Source organism: Capricornis sumatraensis, chromosome 8, assembly GCF_032405125.1.
Source record: "Capricornis sumatraensis isolate serow.1 chromosome 8, serow.2, whole genome shotgun sequence".
Taxonomy (NCBI): Eukaryota; Metazoa; Chordata; class Mammalia; order Artiodactyla; family Bovidae; genus Capricornis; species Capricornis sumatraensis.
The window spans coordinates 16,083,892-16,100,884 of record NC_091076.1 but is presented as its reverse complement, the minus strand read 5'-3'; the positions used below and the strand labels follow the sequence as shown (position 1 = coordinate 16,100,884).

At 49.5% G+C, this 16,993-nt stretch overlaps 1 protein-coding gene across 4 annotated transcripts in view; it reads right to left on the bottom strand.

Moving 5' to 3' along the window:
- Window positions 1-16,993, bottom strand: part of NTM (neurotrimin) — a 409,668-nt gene that overhangs the window by 171,996 nt on the left and 220,679 nt on the right. For all 4 annotated transcript variants that reach the window (XM_068976205.1, XM_068976206.1, XM_068976207.1 and 1 more), the window contains exon 2: window positions 6,322-6,554. In XM_068976205.1, coding sequence (XP_068832306.1) covers window positions 6,322-6,554 — 233 coding nt within the window. The remainder of the gene's footprint in view (window positions 1-6,321; window positions 6,555-16,993) is intronic.

Here is a 16,993-nt window from a genome sequence, read left to right as displayed (position 1 = left end):
AAAGAAGGGCTGGTGTTCGCAAAGCTCTGTTTATTGTCTGCAAGTCACCTGCTGCTGCCGGCTATTCCCTCGCCTTTTCCTTTTCTCTCTGGATCCCCCAGCCCAGAGAACGGACAGCCACATCCTGGCTTCCTCTTCTTCTTTCTGCCTTATTCCGCAGACATTAGTGGAGGCCCCGCTTCACGTGAGCTTCAGAGCCTGTTTGACTCCAAAAGGCAGGTAATTAACTATCAAACAATAGAAAGGATTTTCAGATTAATTCTGCCCAGGAAGAACCAGGAAAACTTATTTACACCAAACAAAAGGGAGGGGTGATTAGATGCTCCAGTGACAAAAGAGAGACCTAGGGCCAAAAGCTTGTGTTATTATTATTATTATTATACCAATACCTCCATTTTTCTAAGCACTGTATTCTACTCTTCTCTATCATGCAAATAGGTCTCTAAGTGAGATTTAAGCTCAGCGGGTAGACCATCAGTCAATTTCTGCCCTCTGATAAGACTACAGCAGAGGATGAGATGGTTGGATGGCATCACCAACACAAGGGACATGGATTTGGGTAAACTCTGGGAGATGGTGAAGGACAGAGAAATCTGGCGTGCTACAGACCATGGGGTGGCAAAGATTCGGACCCAACTTAGTGACTCAACAACAACAACAGAGAGACCATTCCCTAAGGTTCCCTAAGACCACCAGGGCAGTTTCCCTGCCCTATGAGGGCTTTTATAGATACAGTTAGGGCTTTGGGGAGGTCTTCCATGCCGTCCTGAATTTGGAAACAATTCAGTACAAAGCGTTTTTGTTCACTCTGCTTTCCAGAATGGGGCCTCTTGCAAGGAGCAATGAAGACAAGCGTAGAGCTTTTCCGAGAAGCTTGCTTTGGCAGCCGAATCCAGAGGGGGGAAAGAGTTAAAGTGTGCAGCTGGACTCTAGAAGCGGCCTCTTATTAATTACACTCATAAAGCAGGGCACCCTGAGGTCAAAGAGATGGAAATCACTAGACCCAAATTTTAATAAATCGTGGATGGAGCTCCCTCACTCTGGTCTCAGAGATTATACTCTGGCTGCCTAAGTGGGCACGCAAACCCCTGGGTGGCCTTTTTCACTCTTCACAAAGTTATTTTGAATGGAGAATTCAAGGCATCAGAAAATCAAGAATTCCTAGTGTCTGAAGCCCCCCTCTCTGTTGCCCCCATGTCTACTGAAACCCCCCACCCTGCTGCCTCTTCAGCACAGGGCCCTTTAGATGAGTGAGCATCACCCTGCCCCAGGCTCCAAGGCCAGAATCTCCATGTCCTGGTGGAAGCGCCTCCCCCCGCATTCGCACACTGTCCAGCCACCGAGTCATTGCTCTGCTCTTTAGGACACAGTTCCTGACTCCGGACGTCTTTCTCTTTGTACCTAACAGAGGAACCCAGACCTACATCTTTTCCCACAGTTCTCTCTTGTATTTAAAGCACCACCACCTTTTTAAATTTCCATCTTCTCTCCAAAATTCCATCCCTGTTTCCACCCCACACCCGGCCTTTGAAGTCAATGAAGCCCACTTGGCTTCAGCACCTGCTGCCCAGGTGATGGTTCAAGGCCACTGGGGACATTCCATCTACACCATTCAGTACAGGAGCCACCACCCCCTGTAGCTCTAGAAGCATCTGAAATATGGCCAGTGTGATTGAAGGAGTAGATTTTTAAACTGTATCTGGTTATAGCTAATTCAAATTTAAAAGCCTCCTTGCTGAGCAGCTACTTAGCTCACCTGTCCCGTCTGTCCCTCATCCTTCCCAGCCCCAGCTGCCTGCCCCCACCTCCCTCCCACACCAGCTCCAGGACCGCTCTCCGCCCAAGGCTGCCCCTTGCTCCCGACCTGCCTTGGACACTCGCTCCATGTGACTGCCCAGGCTCATCCCCAGACGCTGTCCCGGGACAGTGCAGATCAGAAGCACCATCAACTCTATCCCGCCGGCTGGTCTTATAGGCCTGGCCACAAAAGCTGAGTTCCCTGGGCTTTCACACTCTCCCCTCCTTTGCCCGGGGCTCCCCATGGCTTGACTCCAGAGCTGCTCCTTCGCCCCCCTGGCTGCCCATTGCAGGGCTCTCCCTGCAGCCCAGGCCTGCCTGACCCCCGTCTCCACTCCAGTCACTTCACCAGTCCTGCCGGGACCTTTGGAAACCACCCCACCCCTCACCAGCATTGGAAAGCTCTGGGAGAATTTAAGTAGCCCCAGACCCGTCTATTTAAAAAAAAAAAAAAAAAAGACACAGAAAATACAATGTAACAACTACAGGTAGTGAGAAGAGAAGAGATGGACCCACTAATGAAAGGAACCGAACACCCTCTATTTCCCTTTTCTTTTACTATAAGGACACGACAGATTATCAGCAGGTTTTTAAAATATTCTAGGGAACCAAGGACAACTCTAGAACTTGGCACAGTGAAAGGTTTGCCCTGAGGGGTGGAAGGGCTGAAGATGCACTAAGAACTCAAGCTCAGAAGACTCAGGAAAGGAAAATCCCAGCCTTCAGCCCCGAGCTTGAGCCAGAGGACTGCCCATTGCCCAGCAGCCCTGGGAAACACGGGAGCCACATAAGTGGGCCGGTCTCTGTAGAGATGGTTTCTGAATGCTATTACAAGGTCTGATCACACACCAGTGGAGTGAGAGACCCAGGGGTTTGGAGGAAGTTGGTGCCCCAGAAGGATTTAGCCAAAGTCTACACTCCCAGAGGGGCTTCCCAGGTGGCACTAGGAGTAAAGAACCCACCTGCCAATGCGGTAGACATGAGACAAGTGTTTGATCCCTGGGTTGAGAAGATCCCCTGGAGGAGGGCACAGCAACCCATTCGAGTATTCTTGCTGGAGAATCCCATGGACAGAGAAGCCTGGTGGGTTACAGTCCACAGGGTCACAAAGAGTTGGACACGACTGAAGCAGCTTAGAACCTAAATTCCTGGGAGGGTTTGGGGGTGGCATGCAAATTCATCCACTCCCCATGAAGGGGAACTCATGCTTCATGGGTGGCATTTCGTTCATCTTCATGTGCCTAGAGCCGGGCCAGGGTTCTGGGAAGCAGAGATGTTCTCAATGGTGATTTATGCCCTACCCTCGTCTTTATGAATGAAGGCAAGGGTAGGGGCAGGTACAGAGGGCAAGAGTGGCTGGTACTGAGGCAGATTCAAGGGTGGAACCAGGCCTCCGCAGGGGATAAACACACAGAATCACAACCAGAGAGAAGACCCAGTACAGAGAACAAGCGGGGCAGTAGAGGTAGTTGATAGGAATGAGGGAAACATAATCCCAGATTTCAATAAGCTCATGTGATCCTGTGGAAAAAAAAAAAAATTACCTTCCTTCTGTGTGGGTTGATTTATGTACGAAGCTGACTACACATACCCAAATACACACTCTTGGGTTAAAATATCAGTTTACTTCTTTTCTGCTGCTGCTACAGTGTGTGTGTCTGTCTGTGAGTGTGTGTTTAATGATCACAATACAGTTTTGAAAAGTTCATACATCTTTCATTTCAACACTATTCTGCAAAAGTTTGAGCTGGGACGTCAACAGAATCCAGAAGTCTGCTTTTGCAGGGAATGAGGGCTTATGTTCAGTACAATAAATGATCCCAAGATAAATACATTTTTTTTTTAATCCTGGATGGTGATGCATCCTCTTTCCAACACAGAAACATGGAAGCTTGGCTGAATTTAGTTTGTCTGATTGCTTTTAAGAGCCGGGACAGGCTGGCTCTGAGAAACCATGGTCTTCTATTCATTAAAGTGTCAATAATGCCCAGTCCAGGCATATCGACAGCAGATTAGCTGGGGCTGAGTCTGTGGACAAGACCAGAGCCTTTTTTAACCCGGCTCGTTTCCAGATCAATACACCCATCAGCATTCGAAAATTAGCCCAAGATGAGATTTCGATACTCAAGGAGGTGTGTCATGCTCAGAAGCCACGTCTCCAAGCCAGAGGTATAAATGCCGAGCTGCAGATTAGACACTTTCCATCAGCGTGGACAGGAGGGAGCATTGCTGTAGACCCCATCCCTTATCCCCTTCCCCTCACGCCTCTCTATCCCTACACACTCAACCTCCCCTCTTTGAGTCTGCGTGAGTCCTCGCAGCTACAATCCAGCCATTTGCTTCAAGAAGCATTTGTTAAATGTACACATTAAGACACCTGTCAGGTGCTCATGGTGAGTGTATGGGTGAGTGGGAGGAGGCAGAAGGGGAACTTAGGAAAGAAATGGCAGAAACGTGATCCTTGTTTGCACGGGGGCTTCCGAGTTTCTCACACCTCCTTCCATTTTCCGGCTCCATAAAAGCCCTGCTGCCTAACACAAGTGTCTGTGATGGTGCAGAGTTCCTAAGGTCTATCTGTCAGTGTCAGACACTGTCAGCGGTAAATGTGTGTGTGTGTGGAGGGAATGGGGCAGGGGGCATGGGGTGTGGCTTCAGAGACACCACTTGCTGCAACCTGAGCCACCAAGGTATCCTTCAAACCCCCTTGCAGAAGAGGGATTCTCAGCTTTCTTCTGGCCAATTCTTCACAACAACAACAAGACATTCACCCACTGAAACCATCTCAAGGAACAAAACCTATTCTTCTGTTAGTGATACACTCTGATCCTGTCTCTGTAATTTCATTTCCTTTAAAAAATGCTGTTTGTACTCAGCAGTTTGAAAGATATTCATATATAGAACCAACAAAAGAAAAAAGCCATCATCATTTTCTTTTGAAAAAAGAAGAGGGGAAAAAAAAACATAAAATGCAAACAACGTGGGGTGGTGCAGCGCGAGGGGCTCCAAAGCCTCATTGGCCTAATCCCTGAGCAAGTGTCCCTCCAGCCTGACCTCTACCCATCACTGCCCACCGACTTGCCTTTCACATTCGGCACCCTGACCCTGGCGGCCCTCTCTCCTGCCTTCTCCCAGCTTGCTCCCCGCGAATCTTCTAGCTCCTTCCTATTCATCTTTCCTGAACCACCGTCCTGCTTCCTGTGTTTTACCCACCATCCACAGCTCTCTCCTCCCTGTGGGTGTACTGCCAAAGGGGTTGCTGGAGACCAGGAGCATATTGCCCCTGGCCTGCCTTCTAGGGGGATGAAAAACAGGAGAGAAACTCCAGCAGAGGTCCCAGCTCCATCACTTGGGGGCTTCACCTCTGAGGTAATACAATAAGGTATCTGGTCCACACACAACTACGTCTTTTAAAAAGTTAAAAACAACTGTATTTTTTAAAAGTGAAAGGGTGAGTCTCTCGGTCTTGTCCAACTCTTTGCGAATCTAAGGACTGTAGCCTGCCAGGCTCCTCCGTCCATGGGATTTCCTAGGCAAGAATACTGGAGTGGGTTGCCATTCCCTTCTCTGGGGATATTCCTGACCCAGGGATCGAACCTGGGTCCCCTGCACTGCAGGCAGATTCTTTACCGCTGAGCCACCAGGGAAGACCTAGCAAACACTTAAGTAGCATCTCTGTGTGCAGACCCTCTTCTGTCTCACCCTCCAGTACATGGAAAGTGTAATCCTCACTGCAGACCCTTGCAACACTGATTCCATTTTACAGAAGGAAACCGTGAGACACAGTTGGTAACTTGAGGTTCCCCGAAGCCAGAAAATGCTGGCTCTCGGACAAGGAACCTGTCTGTGTGGTCACCTGTGGTCTGAATGTCTGGCACCTGCTCTGCCTATGGGGAAGCACAGAAGTGCCAGGGAAGCACGGAGACAGCAGAAGTAAGAGAAAGGCAAAAACACAGATCTCAAAAGCTGGGGGTGAGCTGAGAGGCTCTGAGGAACAGGAGGGGAGTGGGATGCAACCAAAACATGGAGAATCAGACACAGGTATTAAAGGGGAGACATGGTCCCAGGCTGGAGGGGAAAGAAGAAGCAAGCAAGCTGCAAACAGCAGAGGTGGCTGCAATCATCCCAGGCAGGTGTCTAGAGCATCAACGGTCGGCTCTGCCTTCTTTGCAGGCTGTGTGAGGGATGGCATATGCGCAGAGCCAGAAGAGCTCTGAAAATAAAGCACGCTCAGCGCTGGATAGAACCTTTAAAAAACTCAGAGGAGAAAAAAGCCAAGGAAAGAAATAATGAGGAGATAATTTTCTGAGACAATACATTATTGGATCAGGAGCAAAAAAAGGCCCCAAATCCTAGTCCTATTCAATGGGAAAACGATTTGAAATTTCAGCATCTAAGGGCAAAGTGAAAATTAGGAAACCGTCCTGGCCAGATGGAACAGACAGTCTCATCTAAATTGAGGATCACAGTGAAAGTGTCAGACACAGGCCCTCCCAGCCACCCCTGGCCGCCCCCAAGGCTGCCTACCTTGCACGATGAGGTGGACACGGGAGGTCTTGGGGTGGTTGTCCGTCTGCACGGAGCAGGTGTAGGGGCCCTCGTCGTACACGTCCACATTCTGGATCTCGATGCTGTACTGGGTCTGGGTGTTGCTCAGGAGGACCACGCGGGGGTCTAGGCACCACTTGTCATTCCCGGCATAGAGGATGGTGCTGCGGTTCAGCCAGGCTACCCGGGTGACCCGGTTGTCAATCGTGCACCTGGAGAGAGGACCAGACAGGTAAGTCAAGGGACCACAAAGAAACAGATGCCATCAGGGTCTTCTTGGCAAGGCTGGGATGACTGGTCACCCTGCTCCCAGTGTACACACAGGCACCTCCTGTTTGATTTGGCCTGGGTTTCAGCATCAGAGGCCTTGCAGAACTGCAGCCTCAGAACACTGGCTAATTCAGACTTCCAGGTCCTGAGTGACCCTGTGTCTGAAAACCCCGGAGCACAGAATGGTTTCGATAGTCCTAAATATTCAGTAGCTATAACCTGGAGTCATTGTCCATCCCAAGAATAGCTGGGCCCTGGGACTACCCCCACCTCCCCTCCCTCTGAGAGTTCCATGATACGCATGATAATTCCTCACATTACTTTCTAAATGTTCTGGGTGTACTAAGTTGTCCAATACTCATAGCAATGCCATGAGGAAGGTCCTATTGGTGAAAAAAATTGAAGAACAAAGACACTGAATGCTTCTCCTAAATCACACAGATAATAATATGTGCTAGATCAGAAACGCAGACTTTAACTACTAAACATTCTTCCTCTCATCTCAGAATAGCAGATTCCAACAGAAGGCTTTTGAAGTCAAAACTAAATACAGACCACCGCCATTGCTATTTCTCTTCATTACACCCAGGGGCAGAAATGTTCAATTACTGCTAGACTAAAGGCATTTTCCAAAATCTCAAAACTGTTCGCACGTGTAAAAATAGATTTTCTTTCTTTTATTTCTGCATCTGGAGTCCCCAAATTGTGGAAGCTCCCTTCTCTTTTCCTGCACTTTCAAATTTCCTAGCTACTCTGGCCAAGTCCTCATCAAGTTTCTCTGCATTCATTTCCTTCTCTAGCTACACAGGATATGTTCTATGGCCTGAGGCTAAATTCACAAACGCAGTGTCCTGATCCTGAGTATAAGGCTGGAAATAGCAACAGAGCCACAGTAGGTACAATATTGCCTCCAATTTATATCTTCTTCTGCAGAGAACAAAGCGCTTTTACATCCACACTGTGATTCTTGCAGCAAATTGCTGAGATAGATGATCTTACCATTCTCAGCCTTACAGATCAGGCCTCCAGGGTCGGAACGGTCTGATGACTTGCTCAGAACAGAGAACTAGGGGGTGATGGAGTCAGACCCCTCAGCCAGGTTCTAATTCCTGGTCCTGGGTTCCCCTTAGGATGCGCAAAGGTGAGGTTTTCAGTGGGGAGGGACAGTTGCTTCCACTGAATTCTCAAAGTTGTCTGTGACCATAAAAAGCCTGAGGACTGCTGCCGGGCGCGCTCTCCCCCAGGCGGCCCCTCTCGAGACCGCTCTCCTGGGCTGTGCGTCCTTTCTACTCGTACTCATGTAAATGTCACAGGATCATCACTGGGCCTCTCAGGCGCAGGTGTGGAGGCTTGCTGAGAGCCCCCGTGGGGAAAACTGCTCAACCAGAAACACCTCTGCTCTGCTGTCCAGCTCGCTTTGTGTCGCTTACTGATTTTTTTTTTTTTTTTTTTGGACAATAAAGGAGATAAATGATGGGAAAACCGACCAGGGGAATATTTCTCAAAGTGGGTATGGACCACTTGCATCAAAATCAGGTGAGGTGTTGTTACAGATCTTCTTGTCCTATGGATTTCAGAATCTTTTGGAAGCCAGACACACAAATTCCTAACAATACCCCAGTTGGATCACGTACCCACCTGAGTTTGAAAAGCACAGATGTAGAGAGCGGTGTCCAGGACCAGGCTGCATGGTTTGTGGTTTTCAGTGCAAAATGCAAATGCAGAACCCTTTGTTGAAGAATTATTAAGAATTTCAAGATGGTGAGACCATGGCATTTAACCAGAACAGGGTCCAGTGTGAATAAACACACACCCTGAATGGATGTCACATTTTATAAATTTCCTTGGACTCCTACGCACATTCTGATTTGGTACATCTAGGGTGGGGCCTGAGATTCTGCAGTTTCAGTAAGCTCCCAAGAGATGACAGTGCTGGCGGCCCCCAGATCATGTCTTCAACAGCATAAATGTAGAGGGAATCATATGCATATGAGGGCTTGAGGGGCACTGAGCTATTAATAGCACTTCACCCCAGGAAAGTGCGATCAGAAAACCAGCAGATGAGCATCACTCGGGAGCTTATTTGAAACACAGATTCTCAGGCCCCCACCTCAGATGTAATGAGCTGGAACCTGTATTTTAATAAGCTCTCCAGGCACCAGAAGGCACTTACAGTCTGGAGCAGTCTAGAGCACACTTGCTGTCAGCTGCGGTAACAATATCCTGAATATACCTGAGGAAGTGCAGCCGATGGAGGAAGCACCTGATGCTGGGCCTCCCCTGATGCTGTGTCTCCTTGCACACCTGATGCTCTTCCTCTCAGGCTACCTCACTGAACTGTGGATTTGAACCATAATGGTGTGAAATCCCTTAAGAACAACACTCTCCGCTTTGCTTTGCTAGCAATGTACCTGGGATGTCATTCATATTCATGACCTTAAGGGCGACCGCTGCTCAGGATTTTGCTTGGATGCAAATGGAGGAACTGGCTAAATTCATACTCATGGCTAATGTTTACTGAACACATATTACTATATGCTAGGTACCCTGCAAGTCTATGGGGCTTCCCATATGGCACTAGAAGTAAAGAACCCTCCTGCCAATGCAGGAGATATGAGAGATCCAAGTTCAATCCCTGGGTCAGGAAGATTCCCTGGAGGAGGGCACTGCAGCCCACTCCAGTAGTCTTGCCTGGAGAATCCCCTATGGACAGAGGAGGCTGGCGGGCTGTAGGTTATGGGGTTGCAAAGAGTCAGACACAACTGAAGCGACTTAGCACACACACACTGCGGGTGTATGTTGTGTGTTATTTTATCATCTCGAAAAACTTGGTTGGGTTCACTTATTATTGCCAATTTATAGATGAGGCTAACTGAGTCTAACAAATATTATCCAAATGAACTAAGATGACCCTGATAGTAAGCTGCAGAAACAAGTAGTTTCAAACCCAGCTTTTGTTTGTTTTCCCTAAAGTCAGTGATTCTGAATGTCCTTATCCAAGGCCTCTCAAAAGTCCCCATAATGGGATGAATTGAGAGAGTGGCATGGATATATATCCACTATCATATACAAAATAGCCAGTCAGAATTTGCTGTATGACACAGGGAACTCAGCCCAGTGCTCTGTGACAACCTAGAGAGGTGGGATGGGGTGGGAGATGGGAGGAAGGTTCAGGAGGGAGGGGATATATGGTACACCTGTGGCCGATTCATTTTAATGTGTGGCAAAAAAACAGCATGATATTGTAAAGCAAATATTTTGCAATAAAATATATATTTTTTAAAGTCCCCACAACATTTGAATTCAACAAGCACCAGAACCACCTGTAATTCCTGATAAAGGACAGACTGCTCGGCCCCTACCTGGGCTGGGGACTCCATTTTGAGAACCATTAATTCAGACATTTCTCTGGTTGTTGGTGACATGAGAGCGCAACACAATGGGCACTAGGCAATGACTCTCGTTTGAAACACTTTTCAACCACTTTACAGGAAAGAACTTTCTTACAACCAATATACTCGGGCAAGTCAGAAGTAGAGTCCTGGCTCTTTTCTCCTCCAGCAGCTTATATGCAACCAGACACCAGGTGAACGGAGCTGCTGCAGGACAGGCTGATCAACAACCTCTAAACTGCCTGAATAATTGTTTCTGATGCCCGTCAAGGGGGCGTCTCACAGCCTCTTGGTGAACACGAAAGGACCACGCTGGGCTTTCTCGTGAGTGTCTAATGACTGGAAATTGACTGAAATGGAAGTGGTCTCGCCACACTGCACCACATGGTTAGGCGGCCCCCTTGTGAAATACTACATGGAAAAACTGGCATAGCTTCCATCCTGGCTTGGGGCACTTCCAAGGTCATGAGTAGATGTCCAAACCATCACTGCTGGCTATCAGTCTTGCTGAGTCTCCACGGAATTAATGTGGCTTCGACAGAGGTGGATCGCAAAGGTAACCTGGCAGCCAACTCCTGGCCCTTCCTTACACCTGCCCCCTTCTATCTGTCTCATTTATCGAGTCTCCACAACAATGCACAGGAGACAGTTCTCCCAGGTAGTTAAAAAAAAAAAAAAAGGCAAAAAGAGCAAAAGTGTACTTCCAAGCAGAGCCGAAGCTTCGGTTAGTGGGAGTCAGGAGAAGACTGGGTGGAAAACTCAGTCACCAGGCTCTCTTTTTCCAGGGATAGCCCTTAATTCACTTCTACAAAATCACTCCTAAAATCAGACGTATTTAACTCCCCCAGGAAGGGGATCAACTGTAAAATCAATCAGGGGTAAGTAAAGCTTCAAACTCAACCGGCCCTAACTAATCCAGGTGAGAGTAACAAGACATAGCTACTTGTCACTGGAAAAGGAGTCACAGGTCGGCATGAGGCAGGCCAGGAAGAGAAGGAGAGAGCCAGGAAGGACTGGAGACTCTCTGCCCCAACCCTGAAGTTCTCCATCCCGCTCCACAGCCTTGAGACGCACCAGGCACCCACCCTGAGCATCCTTTCCTCTGCCCATCCCGCGACACGTGCAAAGAACAGAGGAACAGCCTCTGCACACACCAGGCTTCCAGCCTGAGCCCTGGGACTCTCCAAACTCCAATCTTCTCTCCAGTCAGGGCCTCAGTGCCTGCCCTCATTTGCATCTACACTCCAGCCCTCCAGGCAGTGGTCCTCAGCCTTCCCTACTTCTCTGAAAGGGCCTCCCTTCCCACCAGACTGGAGGCTCTCCTTTCCCATGTGTAGACCCCCTTGGACAGTGCATGGTCTCGCCTATATGCAACATCCTGGCAGGATCCAGACAGAGAGAGAAAACCTGGGAGCCATGGTTTGTTCACCACTTCACAGCTGTGCCTGTGTCCTTCTCAGTCTGTCTGTCTTCACCCTGTTCCTTTCCTTGGAGAGGTTGCTTCTTACAGAGAATGGGCCTGGTCCATGTGAGTGCATGCCGTCGAGGGTGTCTGGCCTGCATGGATAGTCTGCCTCTCCTTTCACGATGAGCGGTCTCATGTGTGGTTGCCCAGAAGAGCGCCAGCCCCATGGAGCCATGCCAGACCACGCCCCTGAATACAGTGCATGGTGGGGAGAGCTGATACACCTGAAATTTTCTGCAGCTGCTCCGATTATCCCAAGGCTCTGAAAATGCAGCCCTCTGTGCCCTTAATCTCCTGCTGATGAATAGCGGCTTTATTACAGTGGCTGCATTCGTACATAGAGGAATAGCAAGAGAAAATGATTAAGCAAGGCTAAGATGAGTGCTGCAGAGATAAAACATAAAATGTAGATTCGGGGCCTCAAGCTCCTCTTGGATTTGGGAGCAAAGGAGAAAAAGAGACAGAGAGAAATAGGAACCTGGAAGCTGGAAGAAAAATAGTGCAGAAAGATCTGCTTGGCACCTTCTGAAGACAGACAAAAAGAGTGTTGAAATAAAGAGAAGGATTATTAAAGAAAGACAGAACAATTCTGGCTTGGCCTTTCTTAAACACACCTGCCTGAATATCTGAGGACTATAATGGGCCTGGACAGTGGGTAATCCACCCATTTCTTCTCTCAAATGGCCCTTTAACTGCCTTTGAAAAGCGACACGTCTCCAGCAACATTTGAGCCTACGGCGAAGTAAGTGCTTCCGCCCTTCACAGCACCTGATCACAATCTCCTTTTATCTCGCAGAAATGGTCTGGCTGCCCCCTAAGTCTGGTTCCTCTGAGCTTGTGCCTAGCACCTCCCTTCAAGCTTCAGAGCAAAGCATCACACGGAGGAGGGCCTGGAAATACCAGTCGCGAGCTTTGTGCAGCTGGCCTGTGCGTCTCCCACGTTCGCTTCTGAAGGACACCAACCAACAGACAAACCAGGATGTTCCATCACCTACTTGCTGAAAATTCAGCAAAAAAACAGCTGGCACCTTAGCTCTTTACTGTAGGGGCGAAAGGGGTTGCTAATTTTGACCCTGTGTGTGTGTATTTAGTCGCTCAGTCATGTCCAACTCTTTGTGATCCTTTGCAAGGCTCCTCTGTCCATGGGATTCTCTAGGCAAGTATACTGGGGTGGGTTGTCATGCTCTTCTCCAGGGAGATCTTTCTAACCCAGGGATTGAACCCAGGTCTCCCGCATTGCCAGCCTATTCTTTACCCACTGAGCCATCAGGGAAGCCCAATTTTGACCCTACTGGAATATACACTTGTATGAAATTGGCTTGGGTCACCTACAGACACAAACATTGAACTCACAGTTCACACTGGCCTCACATCTCTCAACTGCTACTGTTTTTGCCTTCCAGAGAAAAAAAAAGACATGTGCTCTGAAGACCATCCATCCTCAGTCTATCTGTAATATGGGTGGGGGGAGGGGCATACAACGTGTGTCTTTCTAGTCCAAGGATTTTTGGCTATTTTCAAGGCAATCTGGGTCTTGTGAGAGTCAAGGTGGCCTTTGAGATTGGAAGGAGCTTGCTAAAGAGGACAGAGCAAGGCACACCATTTCAGGTAGAGAAAACAGCATGGCAAAGCGCAGTGGAGTTGTGGAAAGACACCAGCGTGTTTGCAGAAGGATGGACATTTGGCCTGTAAGGAGCATCAGGCTTTGGCAGAAAAGGTAGGTGAGATGAAGCCAGTGAGTGAGTGTCCTGCGCTTTCTGTGTCCCCTCCATCCACCGCAGACTGACTAGTGTGGGTCACATCGACTGTTTTCTGACCTCCAACCTCCTGTCGAGTCAGTTGATGGGCTGGGGAGGGGCTACCACCAGCCATCCACACTCCTGTCAGAGGTCACAGCTCCTGACCAGGGGCCTCTGTCCCTGGTAAGAACTTCGACCTCCTCCTTTCACCATTCGAGACCTGGAGGTATCAGCCAATCCCCCCCTCCTGCCCAGTTTGTGCCTGGGGGTCCTAACTAACCTTTGTGGTATTTCCTGCACTTTGCCTGCACCTTTGTAAACATCCACTTTATTAAACTCTCCTCAAGTTGCCTAGTTTGAGTGTGCCATCTTTTCCCTACAGGAACTAAGGCAGCAAGCCATGTGACGGACTGTCTCCTTTCTCCTGAAGATAGGAAAGACCAGAGACCCAAACTGAAGAGCTCTGCAACGACCGCCTGAAAAGTCAAGGGCCACTAAGCCACCGAGGCGCCAAGCCTAAGCCCCGCCCCCTTCTCCGAGGGTGGCCCGCCCTGGGAGGAGGGGCCAGATCCCCGGAGGCAAATGAATCTGCTGCTTCTCATCTGTGTCTCTGATGCCACCAGCCATCCCGTCCTGACAGCCAGACTGTGTAGAGCCCACACCAGAGATGGAGCTTCACCCTGGAGGGGGTGGACCAGCCGGAAGGAGAGCAGCAGGCGGATGCACTAATTTTGGTCCAAGCTGACACTGTTCACAGGTACCCTTGGAAAACCAAGGCTCACTCAGGTACACTAGGGGTGGACGGTGTGTATCAGGGTGCCCCGTCATGCTGGAAACAGGCCTGGATGTCCCCACTGTCCCTGAGCCCAGAGCTGGGGGTGGCTGGGGAAGACGCGCCAGCCTGGCACTCTGCGCGTGGGAGTCAGCCTCAGACGGAGCAGCATATGTGCCATGCTGGTCCCCTCTCTGGGGTGAGTTTCAGCTCCAGCTCCTAGTTTGGACACACTTGGAATCCCTCCCGCAGGCCTGGATCCTGCCTCTGATGCCCCCATCACCATTCAGGATGACCTACAGTGGGGATTCAAACCACCAGCTGGGGAGAAGCTCAAGGCTGAGGAGACAAAACGCCACTTGGCCCAGTGAGGCAGGAAGCCGAGCGCAAGTCCCAGCCCTCTGTCCACTGGGGGTCCCCACCCGTGCAGCGCGTGGCTGCGGTCTGTCGGCCCAGCCCGCTGCGGCCCTCGCCCTGGTTCTGCACTTCTCTTCTGGAGAGGCCATGCCTGCCTCTCCCTGGAGGCTGCCTTAGACTGTGGGTGCCCCCTCCACACCCACCCCCAGGGGTCGAGGTGCCTGGGGAGGGGTGTGTGTCCCCAGGGCAGCAGTGGTGAGCTGGCGGCGGGAGCAGGTCCCCTGGGAGCCACCTTCGGGGACACCTGCCCTTCCTGGCTGCCCCACCCCTGCTCCTTCTGTGGTCTCTCCAGGGAACAAGCCCTTAATACGTCACTTTCACACAAATCTGCCTCTCAGGGCCGGCTTCTGGTGCTCCAGGACTAAGGCTGTTTGTAATTCTCACGAACGTTTTGCAACTGGGAGGTGACCCTATAAGAAAGGCTGCATGAGATGCTTGGGGGCTGCAGAGAGAAACCAGCACAGGGTGTGGGGGGGCCGGTGGGCAACAAGGTCCTGCTCTGGGCGGTGCTGAGAAGAGCCGACAGCAGACGAGTGGACGGGGTGGGCAAGGGCCACCCAGGGGCGCTGACACCACGAGGCAAAGGGTCAATCCTGCAGGTCTGAGCACCAGAAGGGCCTCCTGGTGGGGGTGTCAGCTGCCTGGAGGTGTGAGGGGCACGTGGACTGGGAATCTCAGGGCAGGACAGTGAGTTCCGAGTTCGCCTTGAACTAAACGTACACACACAGGAGCACAGGGGAGAGGAGTTGCCTCCACAGGAAGAAAACAGCATCCAGAGATGGGGCCATGGCCACGGGGCTGTGGGTTAGGATTAGGGTTACGGGTTTATCGAATTCTTCACTCATGTGACAAGTGGACCATGCGGTGCATTGGGCTCTTAAGTGATGCCGCATAGGATGAATAAGACAGACACAGATAATTTGCTCTGCCAAAGAGAAGCTGAGACAGATTATAATCAATCGTGGGCATTTTATGAGAGGATAGTATGTGGTGTTGCACAGAAAATAAATAGGTCTGTGTGCTGCGTCTAGGGGAGGTGTTTTACTGAGAACTTTGTAGAAGGAGTATATTTGGTGCTTGGAGGGGCCTGAGAAGTCATCTATAGATACAGACCCTGGAGAAATTTAGACACACAGCTATGTCCCTCTTAAGCCTATGGCTATGTAGCTATTTAGTTCAAAAAAGAGTTGCAAGGTAAGATGAATTGGGAGATTGGGACTGATATATACACACTACTATGTATAAAATAAATAACTAATGAGAACCTGCTGTATAGCGCAAGGAACTCTACTCAGCGCTCTGTGGTGATCTGAATGGGGAGGAAAATCCAAAAAGGAGGGGATGTGTGTATACGCACGGCTGATTCATTTTGCTGTACAGCAGAAACTAACACATTGTAAAGCAACTCTACTCCAATAGAAATTTAAAAAAAAACAAAACAAAACAAACAAAAAAAAAAACAGTTGGGGATGGGAACTTGTATCTCCTGATTCCTTAACTTGACATAAAACAACAGTGTTTTCTGGGGTTGGTGGATTCTAAGAGAGATTGTGCACTGAGCATTCTGAAAGCTTAACAATGCACCAGGTATTACTTGGATTTTAAGAGGATCTCTCCCATCTGGAGGTTGCCAGACACTGGTGTATTTTATCTGATGGAGCCTCAGTTCCCAGTTCATAGTGAAGAGAAGCAGTGGCCACGCACCGAGCTTCTGGTCTGACTTCCACAGAGTCGAGCCAGCTGGGTCTTTGTCTTCTTATCTCATTTGCTATGGCAAGCCTGGGTCCCACCCTTTCTGTGATTCAGTTTTCCTATGTGTCAAATGGGGAAAAACTTATCTGCCCACTCAATCCTCAAAGCCATCCAAGGTTCAAAGAAACATACAAGGAAAGTAGAAAGAACTCGAGACCAGGGAGGTGCTGATGTTTAAAACCTTGTGTGTGAACACACATACCCCTCTCTTCGGTATGGTTTTCCAAGTCACCAAATCCATGCTTCCGTCATCACACTCAAAATTAAACAGCTATTTACTGTGCTTCTATGCCTGTGGGGATGCTCTGCTCACTTTTTAGAACAAAACATGTTCCTTACTATCTATGTTTTAGGAGCTTATCCAACAAAGAAGATAACAACTGCTTAAAAGAAAGCAAGCAGGGGACCGGCATGGACAATTCAGTAATAGACACCAGACAGACTAGGAAAAAATGGACACAATCTTAGCTCTGAAGGCACAAAGCCCAGCCCTGAACCCAAAGCAGGGAGCCGTGCACAGAGGGATGCTCTCCACCCCTCTGGCAGCCTCCCCAAACAGCAGAAAGAGCAGGAAGGATCCTGGAGGGTGAGGGTGGCTGGAAGGGGAGGCAGCAGGCACTCCGAAGAAAAGATGCAGCCGTGGAGTCAGCCCTCATGTGGCTGGAGATACATCAGCTGATCCTAGCGGAGTAATTTCCTTCAACCAACACTGGGCAAGTGATTATGCAAGTCCTTCACAGCACCCCCCGGTGCCTTTAGTGAAACTCTCTATTAGCTGGTCTCTGTAGGGAGGGATTCTCACTGGGCTGGAGGAGAGCTCCGTCTTTTCCTGCATAAATTACTC